Source organism: Canis lupus, chromosome 16 (assembly GCF_048164855.1).
Source record: "Canis lupus baileyi chromosome 16, mCanLup2.hap1, whole genome shotgun sequence".
In the NCBI taxonomy this organism is placed as follows: domain Eukaryota; kingdom Metazoa; phylum Chordata; class Mammalia; order Carnivora; family Canidae; genus Canis; species Canis lupus.
The window spans coordinates 13,614,888-13,640,917 of record NC_132853.1 but is presented as its reverse complement, the minus strand read 5'-3'; the positions used below and the strand labels follow the sequence as shown (position 1 = coordinate 13,640,917).

The 26,030-nt window shown below is 51.9% G+C and overlaps 4 protein-coding genes across 15 annotated transcripts in view; 2 read left to right on the top strand and 2 right to left on the bottom strand.

Moving 5' to 3' along the window:
- SHPK (sedoheptulokinase) overlaps positions 1-12,474 on the bottom strand; it is a 44,214-nt gene extending 31,740 nt beyond the window's left edge. The window contains exons 1-6 of one of the 8 annotated variants that reach the window (XM_072778970.1): positions 12,334-12,474; positions 5,741-5,996; positions 3,101-3,328; positions 2,799-3,011; positions 1,387-1,720; positions 347-791 (exon numbers count right to left, since the gene is read on the bottom strand). The gene's annotated coding sequence lies outside the window, so the exon portion shown is untranslated. Of the gene's footprint in view, positions 1-346; positions 1,265-1,386; positions 1,721-2,285; positions 2,440-2,798; positions 3,012-3,100; positions 3,329-5,740; positions 5,997-12,333 lie in introns of those variants that run through there. The other 7 variants (XM_072778971.1, XM_072778972.1, XM_072778973.1 and 4 more) reach the window with 7 other exon arrangements.
- Positions 82-16,874, top strand: CTNS (cystinosin, lysosomal cystine transporter). Of its 5 annotated transcripts, none has more exons than XM_072778982.1 (12): positions 82-363; positions 2,954-3,033; positions 5,763-5,841; positions 7,415-7,499; positions 10,793-10,896; positions 11,016-11,147; positions 11,903-12,002; positions 12,095-12,214; positions 13,145-13,315; positions 15,080-15,197; positions 15,465-15,579; positions 15,915-16,874. In XM_072778982.1, exons 2-12 carry the CDS (start codon positions 2,973-2,975, stop codon positions 15,994-15,996), a joined length of 1,167 nt encoding a protein of 388 aa, XP_072635083.1. In that variant the 5' UTR covers positions 82-363; positions 2,954-2,972; the 3' UTR covers positions 15,997-16,874. The 5 variants fall into 5 exon arrangements, with proteins under 5 accessions (XP_072635083.1, XP_072635082.1, XP_072635084.1 ...); XM_072778981.1 differs by having other exon boundaries at positions 83-561; XM_072778983.1 differs by having other exon boundaries at positions 86-561; positions 15,465-16,874.
- Positions 16,875-17,815: 941 nt separating this feature from the next.
- On the bottom strand, positions 17,816-22,819 carry TAX1BP3 (Tax1 binding protein 3). The gene is made up of 4 exons (XM_072778962.1): positions 22,572-22,819; positions 19,558-19,677; positions 19,098-19,175; positions 17,816-18,796 (listed from the first exon to the last, which is right to left on the bottom strand). Exons 1-4 carry the CDS (start codon positions 22,608-22,610, stop codon positions 18,659-18,661), a joined length of 375 nt encoding a protein of 124 aa, XP_072635063.1. The 5' UTR covers positions 22,611-22,819; the 3' UTR covers positions 17,816-18,658.
- Positions 22,787-23,649, top strand: EMC6 (ER membrane protein complex subunit 6). Its single transcript, XM_072778963.1, has 2 exons — positions 22,787-22,948; positions 23,128-23,649. The coding sequence occupies exon 2, from the start codon at positions 23,166-23,168 to the stop codon at positions 23,496-23,498; it is 333 nt and encodes a 110-aa protein (XP_072635064.1). The 5' UTR covers positions 22,787-22,948; positions 23,128-23,165; the 3' UTR covers positions 23,499-23,649.
- Positions 23,650-26,030: the final 2,381 nt, after the last annotated feature.

Sequence of the window (26,030 nt, the reverse complement as noted above, 5' to 3'; positions counted from 1 at the left end):
CCTTCGGCCACGCCCAACACGGAGGCTTCTCGCCTTCCCATTGGCCGAGGAAGGCGGAGCCCCGCGCGGGAGGCGGGACCTAGAGGGAGGCTCGCCGCAGTTCCGTAAGGCGCGGGTTCTAGGACGGGGGAGACGGTCCCTGGCCTCGTTCGTCGAGGTAGGGCAGGGCTCGCTGACGGGCACTGGGGCTCCGGGAGCCTCTGTGTCCCCTAAAAGTGTCTGAAGCCTCCCACGCACCCGAGCACCCATCCCTGCCAAAGCGCCTGCGCCCCTCTGCTCCGCCGCCACCCGCCCAGTCGTGGGGCTAAGACTAAACTACAGCTCCCCGAGTGCACCGCGCGGAAACCTGTACGCCCAGGTCAGGTGACTACAGTCAGGTGACTTCTGGCCCGCCCTCGCCCAAAATCCAGCTGACGGGGGGCAACACGTCCAGTCGGAAACGGATCCGGCGTCCGGTGTGCTTGGTTCCCGGGCCTAGGGGACCTCGGGCGAGAGCTGGAGCGACCCCGGCAGCCTCCCCCACTTGCCCGGCGGAGCCCCAGAGGGCTGAAGATCGGCACTGTAAGTCGGTTGGGGATCCTGCCGCGCAGGGTTCCGTCACCCAGCAGCAGTCCTGGCCTCGAGACACCAGACGGCTTCCAGGCGGAAAGGCCCGCACGGTGGTGATCGGAGGCAGGGGACACTGGGCTGCCGAGGTGGTGTGGGTGGCCCTACCCCAGGGCGAGTCCGAGCCCCTTCCCTGCGTTCTGGTTAGTTGCCGCCTGAATCCGCGTCGCGGAGTTTGCAGATTACTTCGGAGAAAGGAGATATTGGAAAAATCATTCCACGAACTCCCGTGGGTGTGCCGACCGCGGGTCTGTTTTCGGGGGGACTGGGCAGAATGAGACCCTGCCCTGCATTTCGGAGCATTCAGGCTGGAGGAAGGGAGGACAACTGATTGGGCCCTGCCTTTTCCACTAGAATTGAGAAAAATAACCACCCATGCTTTATGAGAGTTTGCTAGGTGCCCGAGGCAACGGTATTAGTCATTTTACAACACTGTGTATCAACCTTTTTTCCTAATCAGCTACTCCCCACTAGGAAATTTTAATACTACTGATTAACTCTGTTCGAGTACTGTGGCCCTTTGGAGGGCTACAAGCCCTGTTTTGCATTTCATCTCATTTCAGTCAAATGATGAAGTCTCACTGTCCTTGTTTTCACATTAGGAAATAGAGGAGGTTAAGTAGCACCCCAGAGTCACACAACTTCTAAATGAGAGGCCCCAGCTCCAAACCTGTGCAGTCTATCTACAGGGCACACATTCCTTGACACTTTCTGTATTCTACAAGAGGAGACTCAAGGAGTTCCGGGTTGTAAAACAATTGACAGGATTAAGTCAGATACCTGAAGGAGCTGGGGGCCCCGGACCCCAGGCTGCTCCTGTGATGCATGGTTCGGGAGTGGGAGACTTCTTAAAGTTGTATCTGAGTGAGGCCTGGAAGATAGAACTTAAACAGGAAGAGGGCCAGGCCGAACAGAGCCCATTGTCATGAAATTCTCCAATTCTACTTTGTAGCATTCACAAGACACAGTTTTAGTGAATAGCTATCACTCTACCCTTCTTCTGGCACTTTAATAAACTGAGCTCTCGATGTCTGTCCTGATGTCTTTTCTCCACCCCTGAGGCTGGGGACTTTTGCTGACCAAATATTTGAGTTTCTCAGTCCACATTCCACTCCTGCAGGATGAGAGAGGACCTGGTTAGGCTTGATTCATATCTGATTTCCAGAGGAAAACCCAGACTCTACCCTGAGGGACATTCTGAGTCCTGAACTAAGGTCACAGGCAGGTGTGAGGAGCAGAGAGTGACAAGAGACCCATGGTCATTCCATAGACACAGGAGACCAATTCCCTGCAGGTCAGAGTATAGAAGCTGGGAGGTAGAGAGCATGGGGACACAGCACCAAAGGTGAAGACTCCAGAGAGGCCAGAGGGAGGAGGTCAGTGCCAGGAGGTAGGAAAACTCCTCTGAGATAAGACCTAACAGATCAAAGGGAGCTGCATCAGGCAGAGAGGCCCTGGAGGAGACAGGGACAGGTGGAGGTCAGGCAGGCTGGAGCCACCAGGGAGACTTCTCTGAAGGTAGGGGAAGTCCCTTGAGGCCTTTTGGGAAAACTGAAACCAGAGGGGTTTTTCCACATAGACCTCCCATAGCCCTCGCCACAGGAATCCCAGAAGTTGTCAGGTGGGAGGGCCGAGGCTCTGCATGCTCAGGCAGCACATATAGACCAAGTTACAGATACCCGTGCCGACCTGCCCCATCTTGACACGTGGTTCCCCTGCTGTGCTTTGGGGTTACAGGTATTCTGTAGTGTGTCTCCCTCACTTAACCAGCTTCTTCTGGGCTAATCTGGGGCTTGTCCCTTGCTGGGTCCCCATTATGAGTCATCCCTGCCGCTCCTGGAGAGGTGACCCTTGTCAAATGAGAAAGTGTCAGTGGTGCCATTAGCCACTTAGACTTTTGTCCCCGGACAGAGAATGAAATTAATTTCTTTAAGGTTCATAGGTTCACAAAGTCAAACATCTGACCACAGTTTGGATAACTTTTGGAGAAAAAGAACCCTCAGCCAATAAAACTGCATTCCTTCTTTTTGTTAACTAGGTTACAAGAAGCAGTTAAAGAGGGAAAAATTCAGTGTTTGTCTACTTTCTCAGAGTGGAACCTTACACAACACACTTAGCCTCTCTGAGCCCTTGTCTCCACCTGTCAAAGAAAGCTAAGTTCCACACCTACCCACCCCCCTCCCCCCAGTCACCTCCAAGCTGGTGATGCAAATTGCATGAGGTCACAGGTGTGAGGTGAAAGTGCTTTATGAACTGTCTGTGCCATGATTCCAGGTGGCATATTGTCCATTTGTTGCTGAGCTGCTCCCACTTTAACCTGAACTTCTCTTGCGGTTTTTCTTTCTAGTTCTTTGAAATTGAGAAACATGATAAGGAGTTGGCTGATTATTTGTATCCTTCTTCCCCTGCAGCTTATAGAGAAATGTGGTAAGTTTAGAAATGGGCCATCAACTTTGTAAAGAGGGAGATGGTGCAATAGAGTAAGTAGCCTGACCTGATAATAGCCAAGGGTGTAGGACTGTCCAGCCTGCACTGGTCTGCTGGTGATGGAGCAGAGCCAGGTCTTCAGGAGTTTCACAAGGATCCAGATGATTCCACAAATAATTGCCCATCTTCTAGGAAGTGCTTCCTACCTTTTCTGTACCCCCAAAGTCAAGTTGTGGAGCTCCAACAACTCCCTGCTCTGTGGACCTCACAGAGGAATTATAAGTCCTAGGAGATGCTGCAGAAGCAAATGAATAGGCCACCTTGTTGTAAGATGAAAAAGCTTCTCAGGGAGAAACTGAGGAACAGGGTACAGCAGCCCAAGTGGGGCTAGGAGCCTCACAGAACACAGGCTGGATGTCAAAAAACACCTGAGGGGGCATCTTTGTGACATTTAACCTTCAGAGCAGAGCCCTGAGAGACGTGCATCATTCTATCAATTCTCCCAGTGCTTAAAACATTGCTGAAATTCCTCCCATGAGAAAGAAGGAAAGTGTTTAGCACTCCTAGGATGGCAGACCCGTTATTTTGATCATCAGTTTGTCTCTTGTCCAAAAACTAATATACTGGGCAGCCCCCGTGGCTCAGCGGTTTAGCGCCACTTTCAGCCCGGGGTGTGACCCTGGAGTCCTGGGATTGAGTCCCACATCGGACTCCCTGCATGGAGCCTGCTTCTCCCTCTGCCTGTGTCTCTGCCTCTCTCTCTCTCTTTCTGTGTCTCTCATGAATAAATAAACCTTTAAAAAAAAAAAAAACTAATATATCTGGGGCGCCTGGGTGTCTCAGTCAGTTAAGTGCCTTTGGCTCAGATCAAGATCCCAGGGTTCTAGGATGGAGCCCCATGTCTGGCTCCCTGCTCAGCGGGGAGCCTGCTTCTCCCTCTCCTCCCCCTCTCCCTCCCCCTGCTCGTACTCGCGCGTGTGCTCTCTCTCTCTCTCTCTCAAATGAATGAATAAAATCTTTTTTAAAAAATCAAATATATCTTTAAATCCCTGACTAAGGATTTCGAGTGAATCTTATACAAACAATACAAATCCTGCAGAAGCTTCCAGCGAGCCATACACAGTGGCTGTACCATTTGTTATCTGGCCTCTTGAAGGCTCTTCCAGTTTTGTTAAACCATCAGTCATGTCACTTTGCAGTTACATCTTGTGAATAAACAATTTCCAAGGTGGTGCCGTGAAGCCTGGTATTTCTCAATACAAATTCTAGAGCCCCACTCCAGACCTGCTAGATTATTTATATTCTCTGGGCCTGAGGCCCTAATGTGTGTCACACCTGCACTGTGAGGCTTTAGATAAAGCCCAGGGAAGAAGAACCACCACCACCACCTCCATTATTTTTTTTTAAGATTTTATTTATTTATTCATGAGAGACACAGAGAGGCAGAGACACAGGGCAGAGGGAGAAACAGGCTCCCAGCAGGGAACCCAATGCAAGACTCGATCCCAGGACCCTGGGATCACGCCCTGAGCCAAAGGCAGACACTCAACCATTGAGCCACCCAGGCGTCCCCACCACCTCAGTTATTACAGAGGGGGAACTTAGGCTCAGGAAAGGGTAAAAGTCTTCCCCCAAAGTCACAGAGCTAGAAAGTAGCAAAGATTGGACCTGCATAGGATCCCTGCTCCATTTTATTTCTTTGCCTCCTTTCCAGCCTCATCATCTAAAACTTCAGATCTCAGTTTTTTATTTTATCCCTGGAGGGAACTGAGGACAGAGAAACCCAGACCCTTCGCCACAGCCGCTCCCCGTATAAGGACCATCTTGATCAAATTGAGCTCCTTTCCCCTGTGGACTCCCTGCCAGTTCTAGATTCATGCCACTCCTTAGTCCTTGCATAACCCTGAAGGTCCTGAGGTGAAGGAGGTGAGGTGAACAGGTGCCTGGGGCTTTGAGCACACCTGCAAGCAGGTTGGAGTAGGCGTGTGGGCCTCCCAGGGAACACAGGAAGAAGTCAGCGAGAGGCTAACTCACTCTGGTTCTGTGGCCAAGTTGCTGTAGGGTACTCGGCCTCCCAAACCTGCTTCACTCCCAAGGCCCATTTGTCTACCTTATCCTGCATTAATAGCTTAATGCCAAGAGGAATAGTGATAGTGAGACTGATAGACAATTTCCCCCTGGCTCCCCAAGCATGGTCAGCCCTCAGGAAGGGGATCGGTGAGCCCAAAGGGATTCTTTACAAACAGGATAGCTGGGCCCTGTGTGTCTCTTGAGAGTAGAGGAAGGGGCTGGACCAGGTCTGCAGGGCCATTTGAACTCCATGAACAGAGGAGACCCCTGTGCTTTCCCATCTTAAGTGTTTTAAGTCCTCATTTTCCAGTCCCAGATCAATGCTTGAATTCCTGTGTGACAGTTTTTGGGTTCCATTGTTCTAGAACTATCTCTGGGTAACTCAGCCTCAGAGCCTGTCAGTGTGGGGAAGAGGAAGCTACTGTGTTTCCTGCTCAGGCCTGTGTCCACCTCTGTCTCTCTGGCAGCAGAAGGGAAAAGAACGTAATGAAGGCTCAGGTTTCCAGGCCCATCACCTATCCTCTCAGGACCTCCATGTCTTCTTCTAGAAGATGGGGGTTGTCATGAGCCAGAGCTCATGAGGTCAGATGTCAGGGACTCACATCCCGGTTTCCCCTGTGGGCTTGAGTTCCCTGACCTAATGGTTTGGATCCTTCCAGGGTCGACAGTTGACTTCACTGTTCCTGCTACAGTAGAGCTGGAAAATGGAAGCTCAGCCAACACCAGCATCATCCTTCAGTAAGTTCCTGGGCCCGGCTCTGGATTCATTCATCCCATGGCCAGGTCAAGGCTGACTCCTGGCTCCATCTGTTCATATTTCAAGTGTAATGCCTTTGCCTCTTCATTTTAAGACAAGTGGATATTCTGTATGGTATTACCAAGTCCCTTCTTTCCTGAGAAGATAAAATAAGCTTTAAAAACTTAAAAATAAAAATTTTAAAAACTTAAAAATATATAAGAAAAAGACACGCCAGAGAAAGAGAGATGATAGCAGGTGTCTGGAGACTGGGGCCCCAGAGTTTCTCTACTCCCAGCCACTGAATCCTTGTTTCTGGTCAGAGGAGAAGGAAGGAGGCTTTCCCCTGTAGACAGGAGCCTTTTCCCCAGCTGAGAGATGGCCTTGAGCCACCTGCAGTTGATGCCAGACCTCAGAGTGATCCTTTTCAAGGCTCTGAGTATCTGATGAGAGCCCTGAAGGTGAAGGGGCAGGGACCTGAGCTTCTCAGCAGCACTTCTGAAAGCAGAAGTGACCCATATATGGTGGATCCCATTCATGGCAACATTCCCACTTGTTGAGAGTCTCAGCCTTATCTGAGAGTCTTACTGGCTGACCTCTCCTGGTTCAGGCATGAGGAGCCAACCTAGTACCGAGTGCCAGAGAGTCTGCCTCCCCCTCCATATCCTTCACTGTCTCTCCCTACTCTTACCTCCCAGCCATGAGAATCCCCCACGATTGGGATCCCTGGGTGGCTCAGCAGTTTGGCGCCTGCCTTCGGCCCAGGATGTGATCCTGGAGTCCCCGGATCAAGTCCCACGTCAGGCTCCCTGCATGGAGCCTGCTTCTCCCTCTGCCTGTGTCTCTGCCTCTCTCTCTCTCTCTCTCTCTCTCTCTCTGTGTCTCATTAATAAATAAATAAAATCTTTAAAAAAAAATTAAGAATCCCCCCACGATAAAGAGCTGGAGCCCTGTCTGTACCCTTCTCCCTTTTCTTCACCTTCCTGGGAAGTCTGATTTCAAACCTGAGCTTTGGTAGCAACCTGCATTCCATCCCAGCCCTTGCCACCTTATAAATCTGACAAGCCATCTCCTCACCACATCGCCCCTCTCCAGAATCCTTCAGTGACTTTCCATGGCCTTCCAAATTAACTCCAGGTCTGTACATTCACACTTGAGGACACCACCAGCTACTCCCATCAGACACCTCTCCTGGCTTTCTGGGGACACACCGGTCCCTGCTCAGACCTGAGCCCTTGAAAGCCTTCTCTACCAGAGCAGATGCATGGTCCTTTTGGCCTCTGAACACCTCAGTTGGCAGTCACAGCCAATTCCCCACTTTCTCATGTTCTCACCTGGCCCCCCTTGGGGCTCTTGTCTCCTGATACAGATAGAAAGCCCCTAAGGAGCAAGGACCCCACCCCTACCACTCAGGGCCTAGCATATAGCACTTTTAGCCCAAATTGCTTGAGAAGTGACAGATGGAAAATCCCTAATTGCTTGAGCAGTAACAGGCCCAATGTGAAATCCAGAGGGTTAGTTGAGATCTCACAGTGTCCAACTACTCAGCAGTAATCAGACTCTTATCCTCCACAGGCATCCATTAAATGCAACCTTGGTGATCACTTTTCAAATCACATTTCGTTCAAAAAATGTTACTATCCTTGACCTCCCTAATGAAGTAAGTAATGAATTTCAACTACTGGGTAACAAAATACTTTTCAAGTAAGTGCTTGTAGAAATAGGCCACCTTGTTTTTCTACTGTGGGCTGTCCCTGTTCCAGCATTCTAAAAATCTCCGATTTTGGCTTTGTTCATCTCTTTGAGGATGGGCATTTTATGCCATGTAGATGGAATTAGGAAGGTGGTGGTAAGAAATGTAAAGCAAAAAGGGTTCTGGGAATGTAGAAGAAATTCTTAATAAGATGGCTGCTTCTAGAGGGTATTGGCAGACCAGCAGTATTGTCCCTGCTTGAAAACCTTTTAGAAATACAGAATCATGGGTTCCCTCCCCAAACCTACTGATACAAAACCTGCATGAGTAAGATCCCCAGTGATTTAGGCCCACACCTAAGTTTGCAAAGCACTCATCTGATATTCCATTGGTTGAGTGTTATTTCCAAAAACCAGTGCCAGGTGCCGTCTAATGATAACTATTCATGGCCCTTATGCATTTATCTGTTCATGTATACGTTGCTTCTACCTTAACCAACATTTGACCCAATTACCATTGATCAGATAAAAATATCAGTAGGGGAGGCAGCAATGTAGAGAATAAACAAGAGTTTAAAAAAAAAATAGACAAGATAAATGCAGGGATTACTGTGCAGCATGTCACAAGGCCCTGTGCGGTTGTAGAAACGGGCTGCAGGTTGGCTCTGAAGCCCCCGGCAAGAAAACAGTACTGAAGCATGTGATCAGATAAAGAGTATCAACCCAGAAGGGCCTTGTGTGGGAGGGCATTCCCCTCTCACTCTCTGGTGAACACCACACCTCATTAGACAGCCATTTCTCACAACTTTCACCTGCCCCAGGGTGAGAAGCCTGCTGCAGGGTAAGAAAGCCATTGGTTCTTACAGCAGGTCATGGCACCCAGCTGAGATCTGGTTTGATCCACAGATCAAATTTAAAGTCTGAGAAATGATGCTGATTACCTAGCTTAGGGCCAGACATCCGAATGAAAGTATCTTTTCAAAATCAGTGAAAATCAAGCATGTCTTAAGGGAAAGAAGCCTGACACAGAAAAGCCTACTCTGTATGCTTCCTTGTGCATGAAGTACAAACTGTCAAGGCCAATCTATGCTGTTGATCAGCATAACACTTTCCCCCTGGGGATCAGGTGGACCTGGAAAGGAGCAGAATGGAGCTTCTGGAGCGCTGGAAGTGTTCCATTTCTTGACCTGTATGTTTGAACTGGGTTTGTGGTTGTTACTTCATCAAGCTGTGATGTGTGTACTTTTCTACACATATGTTGCAGTTCAATTTTTGGAAAATTTTAATGGTGGATAACATTGTATGTCAGCTATAATTTTAAAAAATCCATGGCAGGAGTCAAATCCAGTTATAGAATGGTCTCTATGGGTACTGACCCACTTTCCAGGGTTCAGCCTATATGGCCCCTTCCCCATCCAGCTCTAACCACTCCTATCTACTACTCCCTGTGCCATTGGAAACCACTGGTTAGAACTTGGGGGTCAGGCAGCCTCGGACCCTGACCTATGAGCCTTGGACGAGATACTCCATCCAATATGTGATAAATTCCTCATTTATAGGCAAATAATGTCTCCTTGACAGGGTTGTGAGGATTAAAAGCAGTAGCAAGTATAAGATGCCTAGGATTTTACGTGGTATGTAGAAAGAAAACACTCATAAAAAATAGTGGTAAATTTTGCTGTAGACCTAAAACTGTTCTTTTTTTTTTTTTTTTTTTTTTTTTTTTTTTTACCTAAAACTGTTCTTAAAATAAACTTTATTGGGGCGCCTGCGTGGCTCAGTCAGCTAACTGTCTGACTCTTGATTTCAGCTCAAATCATGATATGATATCATGAGATATCATATGGGTCATGAGATTGGGCCCCACATTGAGCTCCATGCTAAGCGTGGAGCCTAATTAAGATTCTCTCCTTCTCTCTCTTCCCATCCCCATTTGTGTGTATCTGCTCTCTTTCTTTCTCTCTAAAAAAATTAATTAAAAATAAGGCTTATTAATTAAAAGAAAAAGATAGTGATAGTTACAGTTTCCTTCTGCCTTGTATCAGTTGGTTTCTAGTTGACCAATTTTCTTTCTACCTAGTTCCTAAAGCGATTTAGTGACCACTTACAGATATACGAACAACATGGCCAAGAAAACTAGTTAAAAATAAAAAATAGCCAAGAGTGGTACATGTCATGAAGATGTGGCTTGCAAGAGGTGGGCAAGCTACACCGTGAATCAGACTCTGGGCTTTGCAGCAGCCACTTACAGCATTTCACTTGTTCTGCCAAAGCCTCCTGATTTCTGATGCTAAAAACAAAAAGACAATCCTTCCAGGTCCTCATAAAGAAGCCACTGAATTCTAATGGCTGCATCCTCACAATGCCTGTGGTATGGGTGAGGGTCTGGGGCCTAGAGCAACGTCCACAGAGCAAAGAGAAGGAGATAGTTCAGGGAAGGTATCATGCTGCTTGGAAGATTTGAGAATGTCAGGGAGAGTGAATGAGTAGGAGATCAAAGATTGCAGGGGTTAGCCCGGGTGGCTCAGCGGTTTAGCACCACCTTCAGCCCAGGGCCTGATCCTGGAATCCCGGGATCAAGTCCCACATCAGGCTCCCTGCATGGAGCCTGCTTCTCCCTCTGCCTGTGTCTCTGCCTCTCTCTCTCTCTCTCATGAATAAATAAATAAAATTAAAAAAAAAAAAGATTGCAGGCAGACTCTGAGTACTGTGTCTTGGAGCAAAGCTTTTGATATGTATCGAGCAGAAGTGAGTGTTCTCCCTGACAAGTGTCTGTTGTATGTACCTCTTCTGTCTGTCACTCAGCAGCCACACTGGGAATGGGGCAGAGGAGCCCTCCATTATAATGGAAGTAGAAGTAATAGCAGTCATAGTATTTTTTGGACATCATGCCAGTCATAAAAACTCTGTAGACACTTCTGTTATCCCCTTGTACAGGTGAGCAAACTGAGGTCAGAGCTTGAATAACTTGCCTGCGATCGCATGGTTAGTGAAAAGAGAAGAGCTTTCCCACCTCCTCTGGGAATTGAGGCAGGGGAGGGCCTAAGGGCAGGGCTGTTCTGCTCAGAACATCTAACACGCAGGTATTGGGGCGAGGGAGGGTAGTTGGTCCAGTGTTTCTCCCTCTTATGAGTAAGTTCCTGGAAGGCAGGGACCACATGTGATCCATCCCACCATTCCCTAAAGTGTAGCCTAGAGCTAGACACTCAGTGAGGTCCTCATAACCCTGTAGCACTAGATCAAATTTAGTTTTCCTAACAGGTTGTGGTGCCTCCGGGAGTGACAGAGTCCTCTTTCCAAGTGACATCTCAAAATGTTGGACAAGTTACTGTTTATCTGCACGGAAATCATTCCAACCAGACCAGGTAAGCTGACCTTAGCCTACGTGGGCCTTACACGATGAGATGGTAGACAGGCAGTGTAGGGTCCGTGGGGGTATCCTTCAAGCCCAGCCTCAGCTCATCTGTGACCAAATTCTTTCTAGCCCAAGGATCCGCTTCTTGGTCATCCACAGCCATGTCATTAGCATCATAAACCAGGTGATCGGCTGGATTTACTTTGTGTCCTGGTCCATCTCCTTCTACCCCCAGGTGATCACCAATTGGAGGCGGAAAAGGTAACTGCTAAGCTTTCTGTGAAGTTACTTGAGGCTGGTAAGATGGGAGGCATTCCGGAGAGGCTGCAGGCAGCATGGGCTCAGGCTTTCCTCCTCTGCTCTTCTCTCTTCTTGCCCTTTCTATAAGTGTTCAGTGCGAAAGCTCTAAGAGCCTGTGGCAGGACTTGCAGCTCTGGACATTTGGTCTGTGGCCCAGTTCAGCCCCCCACTATGACAGCAACAAAATGGGGCTTTTCAGGGAAATGGAGAATGGGCAGTGTTGGGTGGGGGGGGAGTCCACCAAATCTCTGTTCTTGATCCATCCAGCACTGGAGGAATTAGTCTCAAGTCTTACTGCAGGGCCAGAGCTGGCCCTTCAGCCTTGGATGTTAAGCAGCCACCCAACTCTGACTTTAGAGACAGGGTGGGCCTGGAGTTGTATCTATGCACAGCAAGGACCCAAGCTCTCCTGCAGCCTCCCTAGCCACATGGGCCTCATTGGGGGCTGCTGAGCTGGGAGCCAGGGAGGAGATGCTTCCTCTCTGGAGGAGGCTTCCAGGACTTCCCACTGGGGCCAGGACTTAAAGAGGCAGGATACAAGCAGGGGGGTGGGGAGCACGGGCAGGGGGCAGGAAACCAGTACTCAAGAGGGTGGGATTGATTGAGATGTGGAAAGGGAGCTGAGGATGGTGCTTTTCTTGGGAGAGCTGTATCCCCTCCTCTCCTCCCCAGTCTCACCCTTTGCCTTGCTGTCTCTTCATCACTCCATGCCACAGTGTCGTTGGTCTAAGCTTTGATTTCGTGGCCCTAAACCTGACAGGCTTCGTGGCCTATAGCGTGTTCAACATTGGTCTCCTCTGGGTACCCTCCATCAAGGTACGGCACTGCCTGCCCCCTGCAGCCCTGCCCAAGCTGTTTGGTAGCCTGGCTGCACTTCACCCCCAAGCTTCTCCCAAACCCTCAAATAGGAGCAGTTTTTCCTCAAATACCCCAATGGAGTGAACCCCGTGGACAGTAATGACGTCTTCTTCAGCCTGCACGCCGTCGCCCTCACCCTGGTTGTCATGGTGCAGTGCTTCCTGTATGAGGTGAGAGATGAATCTGGTGCCTACCCCACTGGAGGTTGCCTAGGCCAATGCCTGCCACCCCCACTTGCCACCCATACCTTCCACTTTACAGAAGACACAGAAACTCAGCAGCTACTTACTGGACTAATAGACTTGGCCCTGCGCTGGATACAGGGGACACCCGTGATGAGCCCAAGCCCTCAGGCCCCCTGGCCTGGGGTGAGGGACACAGAGAGGCAGTGATGACCCAGCAGATTGTGAGCTAAGCAGGAGGGAGGACACAGAAGTTAGGGTGGGGCAGCCCCAGCGGCAAGGCAGAGCTATGAAGGCCTAGGGGCAGTGAGAGAACTAGGAGCAGGTGAGTATGGCTGGGACTCAGGGTCCTGGTGAGGGGCACAGGCTCCCGAGGGTCTGTGGGGCCAGTCTCCCCACAGCTGTATTGCTGGAGGGCTGTTGGGTGTCTCAGCAGGGAAAGGCACCATTAGGCTGGTTTTGGGGGTCACTGACATGCATGTTTTCTCTTACTTCCCTGGGGGTACACTGCTTCCCTTGGGGAGCTCCCTCTGCACATGTAAGATCAGCCAGGGACTGCTTGGCTCCCATCTTCATGAACCTTCTAGGTATTCTTACCCTTTGCTGTGAAGCCCAGTGAAGGAGGCCTACCTTGGGAAAAGGTAGGGGTGAGGGATTGGTTCAGAGATGATCAGACTCCACTTGGATCAGGGAATGATCAGGCCTCTGGTGTGTTACAGGCCACATTTCCAGCTCCTGGTGGCCTCCAAGAGGCCCCAGCTCTGCAATGTGGGAACAAGGAGAAAATGGGCTCTGAAAAGACTAGGGACTGAACTAGAGACCCTAACAGTGACAAGGGTGTGGTGGGCACTGGGTAATCTGTGCCCCTCTCCTCCCTCCCCGCCACTTGTTCCCTTTTCTTGTCTCTGTCACCCTCAGCGGGGCACCCAGCACGTGTCCTGGCCTGCCATCAGCTTTCTGGTGCTCTCGTGGGTCTTCGTGCTTGTCACCATGATTTTGGCTGCAGTCAGGGTGATCACATGGCTGCAGTTTCTCTTCTGCTTCTCCTACATCAAGCTCGCAGTGACGCTGATCAAGTATTTTCCACAGGTACCTCTGGGGCCTTCCTTACCCTTCACGTGGCCATTAGCGTGAGTGAGACAAGATAGAGAGCCCAGATCCTGCTCCCGTGGGGCAGCTTCTAGCTGGGGTGAGGAGATGTAAATGGAGAGTTGCAATGGAAGCCATGAGCCCAGCCAGAGCAGAGCCAGGCAGAAAGCTGGCCAGAAAGACTGTTGCATTCCCTGGAGCCATGAATCACCTGAGAAAGTCAGTGGAGATTTCTCTGAGCTCATGCTCAGCTCTGGGCATCAGGTGGTACAGGTCACTTGTCTCCCCATCCCAGTCTTTCCTAAGGACTTCAGTTCTGTCCCCATTGCTCTGACGACCCTGACAAGCAGCAGCAGGACACTTGGGAAAGATGGAGAGGAGGCAGCCCAGCGCTACAACCTCTGACCTCCATCTCCCATCCAGAGACCTCATGCAGGATCCACCTTAAGGGTCCTCAGCATGCTACCCCAAGTACTAGATCCTGCTCAGATTCAGAGACTTAGAGTTCAGCACACTTTCCCCCTTTGCCCAAAGGGACCAGGACACAACGAGGTGGGAAGTAGCTGCCAGTGGTGGGCACCCCCACTGAATCTAGGGCCTCCTCTAACTCACCCCATTTTCCATGAAGACCCCTCTTCAGTTTCCCCAGTGCAGAGAACCTTGTATTTCATGGGCTCAGAAAGGAGAGTCTTTTGGCCAGAGTCAAGGCTCATCTCCTGGAGGGCAGGGAAACAGATCCAGGCTCCTAAGGGTGAGCAGGACTCAATTTTGTGGGCAAGAGAGGAGAGGGCATTCCAGGCTGGGGGCAGCCTACAAAGCAGAGAAGTATGAAAGGCAGTGAGGAGCAATGTTGAAGCTAAAAAGGTAGGACCAGAAAAAAAAAGTGTATTATAAAAAACAAAAAAGGTAGAGTCACGCCTTACGGGGTTGGGGAAGAAGGCTTCAGAGTGGGGTGGAGGAAAGTCTTAAGGAAAGTAAGGCCACAGTCCCTGAGTGTGGGAAGGCTTGGGCCTGGTCAACCCAGGAGGCAGGAGCCCCACTTGTTGATGTTTGGAATTGCCCCAAGACTGGAGAGATGGCCCCAAGCATGAAAGAGGGTAGGAAGAAGGGGACTGACAGGTGGCCGACTGAGACAAGACCACTACGGACCACTACCTCTTGGCTGATAGGACAGTTGCCCCAGTTAAGTCCAGAGCGTTCTGGCATTGGAGGAAGGATATATGGCAGTGGCAGCAGAAAGTGGGATGCCCAAATGCACCCACCCACTAGACCTAGAAAGCCTGAGATGGAAGTCCCCAGAGCCCAGTCAGAGCTAAGGTGGGAGCCAAGTCCACTTTACAGATGGGGAAAACTGAGGCTAGGAGAACTCTAGTAACTCTTCCAAGGTAACCTCCAGACCAGGCAACTGACTCCCAGCTGTGTTCATAAGGACAACATGAAGTCCAGGCTGAGTTTCTCCTTCATTGGAGGTGAGAAGAAAAATCAATTGCTGGTTTGTCCCAGAACAGGGAAGATGAAGATGGAGAGGCAGCATCTCCCCCTCCTTTGCAGTTGTGAGGTGCAGGAATGGGAGGATGAGCTGTTTGCCCACACGAGACTTCTGGACCCGCCCATACTGTTCCCTGGGCTGGTCATCGTGTTCTTTGCTGCTGAGGCCCAAACACATGAGTGGGAGGAATTAGAGCTGCTCTTGTTGGGAGAGGGTCACAAGTTATAAGAGGCAGCCACCCAGCCCCCTCACCACCGTCCTTCTATCTGACACAGGCCTACATGAACTTTCACTACAAAAGCACCGAGGGCTGGAGCATTGGCAACGTGCTTCTGGACTTCACTGGGGGCAGCTTCAGCCTCCTCCAGATGTTCCTCCAGTCCTATAATAATGGTGAGTCAGCCAGCAGGCAGCCGCCCATCTGGTGGGCTGAAGGCACAGGGGGGCCAGGCTTCCTGGGATACCGCTCCACCCACCCCCAGCCCTTCAGCCAGGGACTCCAGGCCAATCCCAGCAGCCCAAGTGGGGATTTTGTAGCTGGAGGATTTGTGGTTTCCTGGGCAGATGAGGACACCCCCCACCCCACCCAAGAGCCCCACATGCTGCTGTTTCAAGAGCTGCCAACTTAAAACCAACTCAGTCCCCTATGGCTGTTCACAGACCAGTGGACACTGATCTTTGGAGACCCAACCAAGTTCGGACTCGGCATCTTCTCCATCTTCTTCGATATTGTCTTCTTCATTCAGCACTTCTGCTTATACAGAAAGAAACCAGGGTACGACCAACTGAACTAGTACCCAGGGACCCAGCATAAATGGTCCTGGGCCCTGTGCATGCCAGGAAGGCCAGGGCAGAGGCTGGAGTGCAGGGCTGGCTCAGTGTGCTGCCAGTGTTGAAGCATTGTATTCCTCGGGGCCAAACACCTTACACACAAACCAGCCTGCCTTCAGCCAGGACTTTCCCGGACCAGGCTGGGGAGGAGCCTCCCTCTGAGACAGATACCAGACTCTGAGATGGAAAACCACACCGCAGATGGCCCCTTCCCAGGCCTTGCCAGTCAGGCATCTGGCCCTCCTGCATCTTGATGCCACCGTCTTTATTTTCTTTAAGGCTTCAGGCAGCACAAACGGGTTCTGACAGCCATCCCAGGCAGGATTGGGTGCTGAGCTTGGAGCCGAAGGCCTTGACCTAAGCAGCCATTGTTTCTGGGAGCAGCTTGAAGGACTGACCCCGCAGGTGTGAGCCAAAGGCATTTCGCTGCCACTGCTATTCCCAGAGACCCAAGCAGCCAGGTGGTGTGGCCAGTGGACTCAGAGGTGTTGGTGCTAGAAAGGACAGGATTTGGGGGTTAGGCCCTTCCCCGAAGGCCACACTGAACACTCACCTTCCTGATGCTGTTTCTACATAATTCAACTCCCCCAACTGTAATCACAGGTGACCCAGGCTAAGGTCTGGTAAAGAAACTAGATTTCTAAGCCTTGAAGTGACCAACAGATTGGTTCTGAGCTAGGCTTGTGCCCAACCCCTCTGGATCCTTATCACACTAACCCCTTTTGGGTTTTTTGGAGGGATGTTCTGGAAGTGGGTGGCTTAGTGTCTCCACCTTCTGCCTACCTCTACTTTCCCAGAGTCAGGGACCCTATTTAATCCCCTTTGACTGCTCCTTATCTTGTGCTGGTGTGTAGGGTGTGTGGATGCGCATGTGCACACGTGCACACACACACACACACCAGTCTGCCTTAGAGGCCAGGAAGACCTGACAAATGGTGAGAGAAGCTCCCCTGTAGGGGAGGAGGGCTGGCCCCCTTCCTTCACTTACCCCAGATCCTACCTGAGAGCAACTTTTTGGCTGTTCAGGAGTCTCTCATAAGGACTTGAGACCACTCACACAATCCTCATGGGCCCAACCCTTATTCCAAACCTCCTTCCCTTCTATCCCAGGCTGTCCTTCCTGTGGCAGGAGGGGAGGGTGCCAGGATGTGCCTTGTCAGTTCACGTTCAGACCTTTTACTACAAGATTAATGTGAGGTGCCTATATCCTTAATTAAAATGATTTGTTTCCTTTCTGCACACTGAGCACTTGCCAGATGTGGGAGGTAGGTGTGTTGGCTTCAGAACCAATTCTTGGGGCTTAAGGAGACAACCCTACTTACTTCATGTAAGGAAACACTGGAGTTGCAAACTATGCTGATGGCGAGGTGGCTGCATGCCGACCGGCATTCATCAGGGGAGCCCTCTTGGGTAGTGCAAGATGCCTGCCTGCTCAGGGCCAGGTAGGTCACACAGGTACCATTACCAAGGGTATGTTGCTCAAGCTGGAGTTAAGGAGCATGGGTTGGATGGGTTAAGGGTGCTCTTATGGGCGGGGGGGTGGGGGGGGTGGGCATTTTATTTTTCAAATTATTCTTCTATCCAACTATCCAAGAATTTAGGATCTTGTTTCCCTAAAACAGTTTCCAGCCTGACCAACCCCACAGACGTATTTTATTTGGGCTACTCTGTATGTTACTGGGTACCACACTGTAAAAATAGGAGATTTCAGGTTTCTGATGGAAAATTTGAAAAACTCGATTTGGCAGTTACAGATAAGCCCTCAAATGGCAATCATTCCCAGAGCTGGTCGTGCAGCCAGTCCTGGGCCAAGCAGAGGCACTGGTGTTCTCCAGCTTACCCCCATCTCATCAATCCTACCTGTGATAAACTATGCTCTCAAGAGTCTTGGCGGGGGGTGGGGGTGTCCCATGAACCCCTTAGTGTCCATGAGTCCTCTCCCGGGTGGAGCACAAGCTAAGTTACACAGGGGAAGTCAAGAGTTCCCTGCCCCACTTCCAGGGAGGTGCTCCCAGACGTTCCCACAGATGTGGCTCTGGCCAAACAGCAACAGGCAGGCCTGGCAGCAGCTGGGCCTCATCTCAGAAGTGGTTGGGGGCCAGGCTCGTCAGCCCTACAACCAAAGCTCTAGCCACCATCCACCCCCAGACATCCCTAGCCCCATGCCTCAGCAAAACCCCTTGTGAATTCCAACACTGTTTATTTGGACCCAAGATGTCAGGTATGGGGTAATTTCACACTGCCCCATTTCCATAGGAACCAAAGTAACACATGTTGTTCCCAGATACAAGTTAGTAAGCTAAATTCAAAAGTAAGATTGGCATCTCCAAATAGGTAAAAATGCTTTTGTATCAAAGTTGTGATTTAAAAAATATAAAGTTAAACCCATAGGCATAGAAGGAAATGGCAATCCTGAGAACTGCCCTGAAATGTCAGCCTTGAGCTTCATCTAAATCTTGTACACAGGTGAACCCTGGGGAGGCTAGTGTCCCTCAGGGAAGTGGGGGTGTGAGGGGGTGAACCATAAGCCTGTCTGGCTTCCATTCAGGCAGTGTGTCAAGCCCCTCCTGGGGAAGGAAGGGAAAAACAGGGTACAGTCGCTGCAGAGTTGAGACACAGAGGCATGGCCGAGCCCTGCAGCCAGGCCTCTGTAGGAAAGCCCGGCCCCACCTGGCATTCTCCAGCTTTGTGGGGGACCTCCTGCCCATTTGGGCACTGCTAAGGCCATGCAGCAGGGTCTGGGGGCCAAGCCTATGGTCGCTGCAGATTGACTACAATTCAACTCCAGGCCCTTATTTTAAATTCTCAGTGTCTGAGGATGAGAGCTGGTCCCAGAGCTTCAGGCCAGTGGGAGGTGGGGAAGGAAGGCTGGGTCAGGCCCCAGGGACAGGCCTCTGGGACCAGCTCTGGCCCTTTGGAGCTGGGGCCCAGCATGCAGCAGAAGCCAGGATGAGGGGCAGACAGAGCATGGAAGTGGTGTCACTGTAGGCAGGCAGGCACGAGGCAGGGACCACAGCGGGCTGCTAGGACAGCATGGACTGCTGCACTGCCTTCTGCAGCGACTGTCGGGTCACTAGCAGGCGCACCACCTCCTCCGAGCGCTTGGTGAGCCGCTTCCGGGCTTGGTCGTGTGTGACCATGGTCATGTCCCAGCCATTCACCTGGCCCAAGGAGAAAATACAGCCTGCCTCAGTTCTCTGTCCTCTGGGATCTGGAAGCAGGATGGGCTTTAGGGTCCTGGGTCACCCAGGCACGCTGATGTCTCTGTGCTGGGGATGCCAAGCACCACAGTTGAGGCATACAGAGGAGAGAGCCAGCTCCCTCTGGCAGCAACACCAGCATGCGCTCCCAACAGTTTCAGTGAGTCTCCCAGGTGCCCCAGGAGGCAAGGGCAGCCCCCAACCCGAGTGCTTCAGACCCTCTGGCCCAAGCCTTGATCTCCTCCTTTGGGACACATGTTACCTGCATAATCTTGTCTCCAATCTGCAGCCCAGCAATTTCAGCAGGGCCTCCTTCAGATACTCGTGTGACATAAATGCCCTGGAAAGAGACAGCCCAAGTCAAGCCCCAGTGTCACTGGACTAGCCCCTAATCCAGAGAGCAAAGCCCAGCCATCCAACTGACTGCACCAAGTCTGACCCTAGTACAGGCTGTGCCAAGACAGTCGAGGGGAAAGCAGCGATGCCCCACCATGCTCTGGTCCCTGCTGCTCGCCTCTTCCTGTTCCTCCTGGGCTCTGAGTGAGCCTTCCTAGGGCTGGGAGGTCTGCTCCCCACCCCCATCCCTACTTATCATTTCTTAAAAGGTCTTAGGATTTTTGAAAGACCAAGAGGTCTACTCCTTCCAAGAAGGCCCTGGAAGTACCCACCATCTCAGACCTTTGTCCCCAGTGGAGAGGTCCCAGGACCCTGGTCCCCCTCACCTTGTCTGTTTTATCTTCTGAGAAGGGATTCTGGGAGGGATCCTGGTCAATTCCACCTCCAATGCTGAAGCCCAGTATTAAGTTCTCACCTTGACGCAGCTTGTGAATTTCAACTCTTTGCTAGCAAAGGAAAAAACAAATTGGGGGCAGGTAAGTATGTGGACAATGAATCTGCTCTGTGTCCAGCAGCAGCCTCAGGCTGCTGTGCCAGCTCAGACCCATGCCAATGGGGGTGGAGCCCAGAGTCCTCTGTAGGATTCCACCCGGTTACCAGCCACCAGCCTGGGAGACTGGGGGCCTGGGAGACTGTGACTCAGAACTCAGCCACAACCACCTACGCAATATTCTGTTCTAGCCTCTGTCCCTTTCCTGTTAATCTCAGGCACCAGCCTTAGTCAACATGTACTCTAAGCCCCTCTTGATCCAAGAGTCAAGATGCTGTGACTGCTCTACATGGGGGGCCTGTGACCCAGGGGAGGGACCACACAGAGCAGAAGGGGACAAGGCTTGAAAAAGAAACGCCAGTGCCTTGCTGAGGCAACTCATTGCTGAGCCAGCCTTGTTGAGGGCAAGACTATAGAGATGCTCCGGAAAAGCAGAGAAGTTCAAACTTGCACATGAAGGAGAGGAAGGGCTTGTCCTGGCTAAGGGACAGAAGCACAGGCTTGAAGGTACTAAGGATACAGGTCTACAAGAGGAGTGTACAGCACTGGAACTGAGAGGTGAGGTGAGACTGGGGCCAGATCAGAAAGGCTGTGGAGTGCAGGCCCTAGAGGCTGGCCCTGAGGGAGGGGGTTTCTCTGTAAGCCCCAGACCCTGTTGTGTGGTGTAGGAGGCAGAGGAGGGTTCTAAAGCTCTCCCACCATAGTCCCCAAACTGCCAGGGCCCTTTCAAAGTTCTCAGCAGGCACCCTCCAATCACCAGAGTGTAGGGGCTAGCTAGACCAGATCACCCCACCCCAAAAGTTGAGTTTTAAAAGGAAGAAAGAAAAGAGTGCCTTGATCTGGACCTGAAGAGCTTCACAGAAGAGGGATCATTTGCACCAGACCTTGAAAGGAGTGACAGTTTAGACACCTGACTTTGATTCTGGGCCCACTAGAGTTCTCAGGAGTTCAGGAATAAGGTTGGTCCTGGTCAGATTTGATACTAGAATGACCACCTGGGCAGTCAGGAGGAGGAGAATGGATGTCTTCTAGAGGTGGGATGTGGAGGCCAGGGGACATGACTACTTGGAAAATAGATCAACAGACTTGAGGACTGCTCGTGGTAGAGAGCAGTGAAAGGAAGCACCCAGCCAAGTGGCCTGGCTGAACACAAACATCTCTCAGCTGGGGACACTGAAGGGGAAGCATTTTGGAGTGCCATGAGCTACCCAGGCAAGTGTCCAGACAGAAGGCAGATGAACCCATGGAGCCACAGCTCAGAGAAGAAGTCAAAATGGTTTTAACATTCTCAAAATATTAACTACGTGGGATAAGGCAGTGACTAGGAAGGAAACCTCCCCTAGCCCATTCTCAATCCAAAACACAAGCAGGATGTGCTTGCTTCGGCAGCACTTATACAAAACACAAGCGGGAGAGGCCAGACACGTTCCTAGTCTTAACAAGAATTGGGACAGCGTGGTCTTACAGTTTTGAAGAAGGTCCGGGGGAGGACCAGCCAGGACAGAAGAGAGGGGAAGCAGGAAGTATGACCCCTGAAGCCCACTAGACATAGGTCCTCAAGTCCAAAAGCGTGAACTCCTGCAGGCCTGCTCCACCTCCTCCAACACACACCTTTGCCCCACCCCGAGATTAGAAGAGAGTACAGGCCCTTGGGCTGGAAGACACGGGCGGGTCCCTGACTTACTGGGTGAGATGAGGCGGCTTACTGCCTCTTTCTTGCGCCTCCCCTACACACCCCTTTTCTTCCACCTAAGAAGCAAACCTGGCCGCTTCTCTCTGAGGCAGCTAGGAATCTAGAAAAGCGAGGTTGGTGCAGTTAGGGTGAAGTGTAGGGCAGCAATCTGCAGGTCCAGAAATGTTTCTTACTAGCCCCGGCCAGAGCTGGTTCTCTAAGCTCAAGTTCACATGCCAGCTTAATCAGTGCCGGCGCCTGACTCAGGAGTTCCCCTGCAGACCCAGCTGAGATAAGGCCGCCCGTCCCTCGGCCCTAGGACTGGGACTTGTACCTGACCCAATTCCTGCCAGACAGGCCTTTCTTCTCGGAGATCTGGGTTCTTCCTGGGGACTTTCTTTAGGGCTGGGCATCAACAGATTTCTCCTGGGACTCAGTTTCCCCATCTCCGCCTCCCGAGTTTGCCTTCAGACCCCACCCAGCTTTGGCACTGACGTCCCCGGCTCTCTCCTTCCCTTTGTTGGCTGCCCTAGCAGTTAGCACCCAAGACCAGCCGGTGGAGGGGAGCCAGGGGCCGAGGCTGGCCCAGCGCCGGGCGGGGAACCCGGACTTTGTCCCAAGGGGTGAGAAGCCAGGGAACGTCTGCAGCAGGAGCCCGCCAGCGGCGTGTGCCCTCACTGCGGAGCAGCGGGGCCGGGTCCGAGCGCGCCAGGCCGGCGGACAGTCGGGCCTGCCCCTCCGCCCCGGCCGCCTCCACCCCCAACTGTCCCTCGGGGCGGCGGCGGCGGCGGCGGCGGCGTCTCCCGCAGCGGAGGAAGCACTTCCTCGTTCCCGGGGCAGCGCCTCCCGGCTGTCCCCGCCCCGCCCCGCGGCTGCCCGCTGGGAGCTCAGCCGGGAACGGGCGCTCTCCCCGCACCCCGCGGCTGAGGACCTTCTCCGCCGGCTGGACGGAGCCCAACGCAGCGGCGGCAGGGCGCGGGGCTGGCCTCGGGTCCAGGTGCCCGGCAGGCGCTGGGGTCCCGCCGTCCCTGGCGCCCGCCGGGGAAGACCGCGGTCCCGCGGGGCAGAGCCAGGGCCCGGGCCCGGCCGCCGCTTGGCAGCCGCCCGGGCTCAGCGCTTCGTCGGCCCGTGTGGGGCGTCAGTCTGCCGATCTGCACAACAGGGGCGAGCGCACTCACCACCACGGCGGTGACCGGCTGGCCCGGGATGTAGGACATCTCGACCCGCAACCGGAGGCCAGGCGCAGCTCAGGGACGCCCGCAGCCAGAGTCCCAGCGGCCGCGCCCTGCCGGCTTAACAAAGGCGCCCGGGCTCCGCCCGCCCCTCAGGAGTCGTTGACAAGCCCAGCCAGTCAGCGGCCGGAAGTCCCCGTGCGTGCGTAGGGGGCGGGGGCGCCCGCGGCGTGCGCGGCGGGGGCGGGAGCGCGGGTTCGGCGCGTGCGCAGCGAGAGCCCTCCCGGCACCCTCCAGCGCAAGATGGCGCCGGGCGGGTCTGTGCCGCTGGCCGTCTGAAGGAACGCCGCGTGTCTGTGTCTGTGTCCGCCGCCGTGTTGCAGGTAACTGGGCGAGCCGGGGCAGGCCGAACCGAGCCCTCATCCCCCTCTGCGTCCTTGGAAGGCCCGAGATCCAGGAGTGGTGCGAGGCCTTGGGAGTCGGGGGCGGGGGGGGGGGGCGGGCGGCGTGCTCGCAAGTCGCCAGGCGCCGGAGGCCATTTGTCCCCGGGTTTCCTCCGCAGCTCCGCGGGAAAGTAGAGGCTGAGCCGCGGCGAGTGCGATGGCCGCTGTGGTGGCCAAGCGGGAAGGGCCGCCGTTCATCAGCGAGGCAGCTGTGCGGGGCAACGCCGCCGTCCTCGATTACTGCCGCACCTCGGTGTCCGCGCTGTCGGGGGCCACGGCCGGCATCCTCGGCCTCACCGGCCTTTACGGCTTCATCTTCTACCTGCTCGCCTCCGTCCTGCTCTCCCTGCTCCTGATCCTCAAGGCGGGAAGGCGGTGGAACAAGTACTTTAAGTCACGCAGACCTCTCTTCACCGGCGGCCTGGTCGGCGGCCTCTTCACCTACGTCCTGTTCTGGACGTTCCTCTACGGCATGGTGCACGTCTACTGAACCAGACTGGGAGGACTGCGTCAGAGATTAACACCGTGTAGACTTAGTTTTTAAATTGTTGAATTCGCTGCTTGTTCTGTAACCTGATAATTTATATCTGAAGACGAAGAGCCTGTACCATTCTTCAGATTAAATGAAGCGTGAGACACTTCGTGGAGTCTTTTCCTACCTTAACTCATAGCCCATGTCTGCCGTGGGTGCAGAATCGCCAGGGTTTGGCTCCTAGAGAGCTGGGTCTGGGTCTCAGCCTTCTGTAATTTCCTTGCATTTATACATAGGCCATCCAGAGAGACTACTAGGGCCTAAGTAAAGAGGGACTTACTGTTAGCAGCGTTTCCCACATGCCAAAACATGGTGCCTTGTACCCTGTACACCCGTTGTCTCATTTCATTCTAGCAATATCCTTGTGGGGTAGATAGAATTAGTATCCCTCGTTGATGATTCTGAGGCTCAGGTTACACGGACCTCTGCCACAGAGAGGCACAGCTAGAAAGAGGCAGCCAAGTTCCAGATACAGGTCTTTTAATTGCTCTTGCTGCACTGGCTGAGTGTACCGTTTTTCAGACCCCAGACGTCCCTCTCTGTACCCACTGCTTTCAGGCATGAGTCGTGCCATTTCAGTTCCATTTCATCTAGCAACAGCTAGCTGTCATTTCCTTTTTAAACAACTTCAAGCTCTTTTCTAGAATATGTCTAATGGAGATTAAATAGACGACATTTAAGCTAAAGTTTGGGCTTGTTTAGAATGTAATGCTTTTGTCTGTGTGCTAACCCATGATCCCTTCTTGTCAAGGGGGTATCTTAGAATAAAGTGCATACCTTTGAAAGATAACATGTTGCATTAGAGTTATAGTAGTGAACGTGTTGCTCATGGAATTTATAGTCTAACTGGGAGGACCGGTATTCCCTAATTTCACAAATATTTAAATTTTGATAAGTGCTGTGAAGTGAGAACAGAGGAGCCCTAAACTGAGCCCAGGTTGGGGAGTAGGGATCAGTAAAGTCTTTGAGGGGCGCCTGAGTGGCTCAGTCAGTTGAGCATCTGACTTTTGATTTCAGCTCAGGTGGTAATCTCAGGCTCTCAGGATGGAGCCCTGCCTCGGCCTAAGAGCTCAGCAGGCTACCCCCCTCCTCAGTGTGTGCTTGCTTGCTCTCTCAAAATAAATAAATCTTTTTTTAAAAATCCTTTGAGATTACATTTGAGACCTCAGAGTTGAATAACAAGTATGAAGAAGAAGCTACATTCAAGAAAGCACAAGTGTTGGGCAGCCACGGTGGCGCAGCGGTTTAGCGCTGCCTGCAGCCCAGGGTGTGATCCTGGAGACCTGGGATCGCGTCCCAAATCAGGCTCCCTGCATGGAGCCTGCTTCTCCCTCTGCCTGTGTCTCTGCCCCTCTCTCGCTCTGTCACTCATGAATAAATAAATGAAATTTAAAAAAAACACACACACACACACAAGTGTGAGGACCACTGGGCAGCAGGAAGGGGTTTGGCCTGTACCTGGAGAGTTAGAGAAGAGGCCAGGACCAGGACTTGGATCAGTCATGGAAGGCTACAGTGGGGATGTTGGCCTTGATCCTAAGAGCGATTGGGAGAAGCCTTTGGAAGTTTTAGCCAGGAGTGATGGGATCACAATTGGATTTTTCTTAAAAAGAATCCATTTCAGATCAGAAGATCTGAGAACTTGAATCCAAATCCCCTTTTACAGACAGTACATGGCCCATGGTCAATAACAGAGATAGATCTGGGACCCAAGCATGCACTCAAAGGGAAGAAGCAGGTGAGGCCACAGCTTTGCCTCCTTCACTCACCCAGTGACCTCTGAACCCTCTTCAGACCACCGCTGAAGAGGCTCACAGGTATGGTTTGCACACTATGCCCTTCTCAACCTCCCTGTCCTGAGGGCTTTCCCTAAGTGAAATGGGAAGGTTTGTGATGTGGAATAAAGAGCAGTCCTACTGGATCGGGGGTTGGGGGTGCAGAATAAGTGAGCTGATTTACTTAAAGATTGAAATATTCACTATTATAAAAAATATTGCAGAGAATGTCTTGATATCATTTTGAGGGAACTTAATAAACTCCTAAAGCAGAAGATAACTTGATTCCAAATGATTTCCAGAGTTTTATCAGATTACCCTCATTGAGTGGAAATGTACCAGTTCTATTGTGTCTTCCCAGTCTTTAATATTTGCTCATTTAAAGAGTTTCCTTACTTCCATTTGAATTTCTTTGTAATACAATAAGGAACATAATTTATTGTTCACTGATGGTTTCTGTGTCTGCCTCTTTTGTTCTCACTTTCTCCTTACATTTTCCTCTGAGACAGAGTGACTGAAAAGATAGGAAGGGGGGGAAAATCTAGTTTTCAAGGGATGCCTGGATGGCTCAGCTGTTGAGCATCTGCCTTCAGCTCAGCATGATCCCAGAGTCCCCAAATCGAGTCCCACCATAAGCAGGCTCTGCTTCTCCCTCTGCCGGTCTCTGCCTCTCTGTGTCTCTCATGAATAAATAAGTAAAATCTTTTAAAAAAAA